At 57.1% G+C, this 2500-nt stretch overlaps 1 protein-coding gene across 1 annotated transcript in view; it reads left to right on the forward strand.

The window, feature by feature from the left end:
- LOC141778339 (Krueppel-like factor 15) overlaps nt 1-2500 on the forward strand; it is a 26299-nt gene that overhangs the window by 11044 nt on the left and 12755 nt on the right. Inside the window, exon 3 of the mRNA XM_074652926.1 lies at nt 145-1568. Coding sequence (XP_074509027.1) covers nt 145-1568 — 1424 coding nt within the window. The remainder of the gene's footprint in view (nt 1-144; nt 1569-2500) is intronic.

Genomic DNA, 2500 nt, shown 5'->3' on the forward strand with positions numbered 1-2500 from the left:
TCAGACTGGTCAGATGCATTATGGGATATGCTACCTGTATAACATTTAGAATCACTTGATGCTCCGGCTCTGTCCTTTTGAATTTGAGCAGTATGCAGGTGTGTGATTCAGATTAACCGACTGTGTCTGTGTGTTTCTGTTTAGACGTGGTGGCTGGAGACCTTGGATTGTAAGAGTTTGTCCACCCGAGAGACAGCAGGTGTTTCGTTCTCTTGGCCGAGAGGAGAGCGTGGCCTCGGTTATCAAACCATCCTAAACACCGACTCCGAGTCCAACCAGAGACGTCCGTCTGGCCCCCTCCAGGCAGGCATGGTGGATAAGTCGCCGGTTAGCGAGGGGACTTTTCCTCCGTACTGTGGCTCCCCGCCGGCCTACCGGCTGTCCGACATGGTGACGGACCTGAGCTCCTACCAGGTGATGCCGTCGCCGTTCTCGGAGGACGACCTCAGCGAGTCGTCGAGCCCTCGCTCCTGTTCCAGCCCGGACTCCCAGGTGCTCAGCTCCAGCTACGGCAGCAACTCCAGCGCCGAGAGCCAGGACAGCATCCTGGACCACCTGCTGTCCCAGGCCTCTTTAGGGGGGGTCTCTTCAGGGTCTGAGGCGCCGACACCCTTATCCACCTTCTTCTGGGACTCACGGAGAGATGAGCCCTCCAAACGCCAGCCCGTGAAGGAGGAGAACTTTGACTTCCTCGCCTGGTCCAACGTGGAGACGGAGGAGCAACTGGGAGGGTGCTTCCAGCCCACGCTGGAGGAGATCGAGGAGTTCCTGGAGGAGAACATGGAGGTGGTAACGATGAAGCAGGAGATCCGAGAGGGCTGTCTGGGGTTGGGACTGGGTCTGGAGGAGGCTCTCGGTCTAGAGGTCGGCTTGGAGTGGTGCAGGGAGGCCTCTCCTGAGCCCAAGCCAGAGCCAGACGCCAAGTATTCAGACCAAACTGTCCCCACCGCCAGCGCCGCCGGCCCGGCCACCGCCGCCTCCAGTGAGACCAAAACTACATCAGTTAACCTTTCGCGTGAATCCAGCTCAGGGGCCAAGAAGGCATCAGCCAACAGACCTTCATCAGCAGACAGTGGCTCCAACAGTAGCGGGACGCCAGTCATCCTCCAGATTCAGCCCGTTCAGATCAAGCAGGAGCCCACCGTAGCGCCGCTCACCCCAGTAGCCCAGCCCCCCCCGCCCCGCCCGCCACCGCCACCGCCACCGCCACCGCCCACCCCGGCCTCAGACATCAAGATTGCGCAGCTGCTGGTCAACATCCAGGGTCAGACCTTTGCCCTGGTGCCCCACATCCTGCCATCCAGCAGCCTTAACGTCTCCTCCAAGTTCGTACGCATCGCTCCCGTCCCCATCGCCGCCAAGCCTCTCGGGCTCGGGGACGGCTCGGGGATTCTGGTCGGAGGTCAGAAGTTCCAGAAGAGCCCCGTGGCGGATCTTATCAAAATGCACAAATGCACTTTTCCCGGCTGCACCAAGATGTACACCAAGAGCAGCCACCTGAAGGCCCACCTGAGGAGGCACACGGGGGAGAAGCCGTTCGCCTGCAACTGGCCGGGCTGCGGATGGAGGTGGGTACCGCCGAGGCAGGTGTGAACCGCCGAGGCAGGTGTGAACACACTCAATCTATGCTTTCACTTTGTAATCAACATCACACATTCACCTCACAGATGGAATGATCTCTGCTGCTACGGCAACGTCTATTAGCTCAGCTGGAATATCCAGAATTAACACAACGCATAGTCCATACTGCGCGGCGTGGCCTGGCGTGTCGTAGCGTGGCGGCAGTGTGGCGTGGCGGATGTGTGGCGGCTGTGTGGCGGTTGCGAGGCGGTTGCGTGCTGTGGCGTGGCGTGGCGGTTGCGTGGCGTGACGTGGCGGTTGCGTGGCGGTTGCGTGGTGGCTGCGTGAACGAGGCTTTAGAGATATCCAGAGTTACATTGGGACTAGTCAGAGTTCTTATTCCAGATATCTATAACCTGATTATGACTAGTCAGAGTTGTTGTCATGACGTTGCTCATCGAGGCTTCTCATTGGATATCGGCCCATCACAGCATCTGAACAGTGTCAGCAGAAGCTTTAGCTAACTCAGATAGCTCAGTAAAGTGTGGAAGATATTCACAGATTCAAACTTCCCGGATCAATAACTCATCAATAACTCATCAATAACTCATGAGTTGTTAGAACACCAACGAGGGCTCTTTCTAACCGTAGTGAGGTAGATGACGAGCTACGACCTCATGTTAAACACAACCAGCCTTTAGTCCTCCGAGCTGGACACAGGACATCGGTCTCTACGTGTCTCTACGTGTCTCTACGTGTCTCTACGTGCAGCCGGCTGTGAGACGAGCGGGTTGGGGACCGCTGTGGATCAGATAGTTAGAAAAGGACATGAAATAGAGGAGTCATCATCAGGAGTCTGTGGCCAGCGAGAGCTTTGTTCACTAGAGAGCTGTGATAGAAATGTACAGCCTGTCGGAGACTCACTGTCTCCAGACACACG

This window comes from Sebastes fasciatus, chromosome 1 (assembly GCF_043250625.1).
Source record: "Sebastes fasciatus isolate fSebFas1 chromosome 1, fSebFas1.pri, whole genome shotgun sequence".
Taxonomy (NCBI): domain Eukaryota; kingdom Metazoa; phylum Chordata; class Actinopteri; order Perciformes; family Sebastidae; genus Sebastes; species Sebastes fasciatus.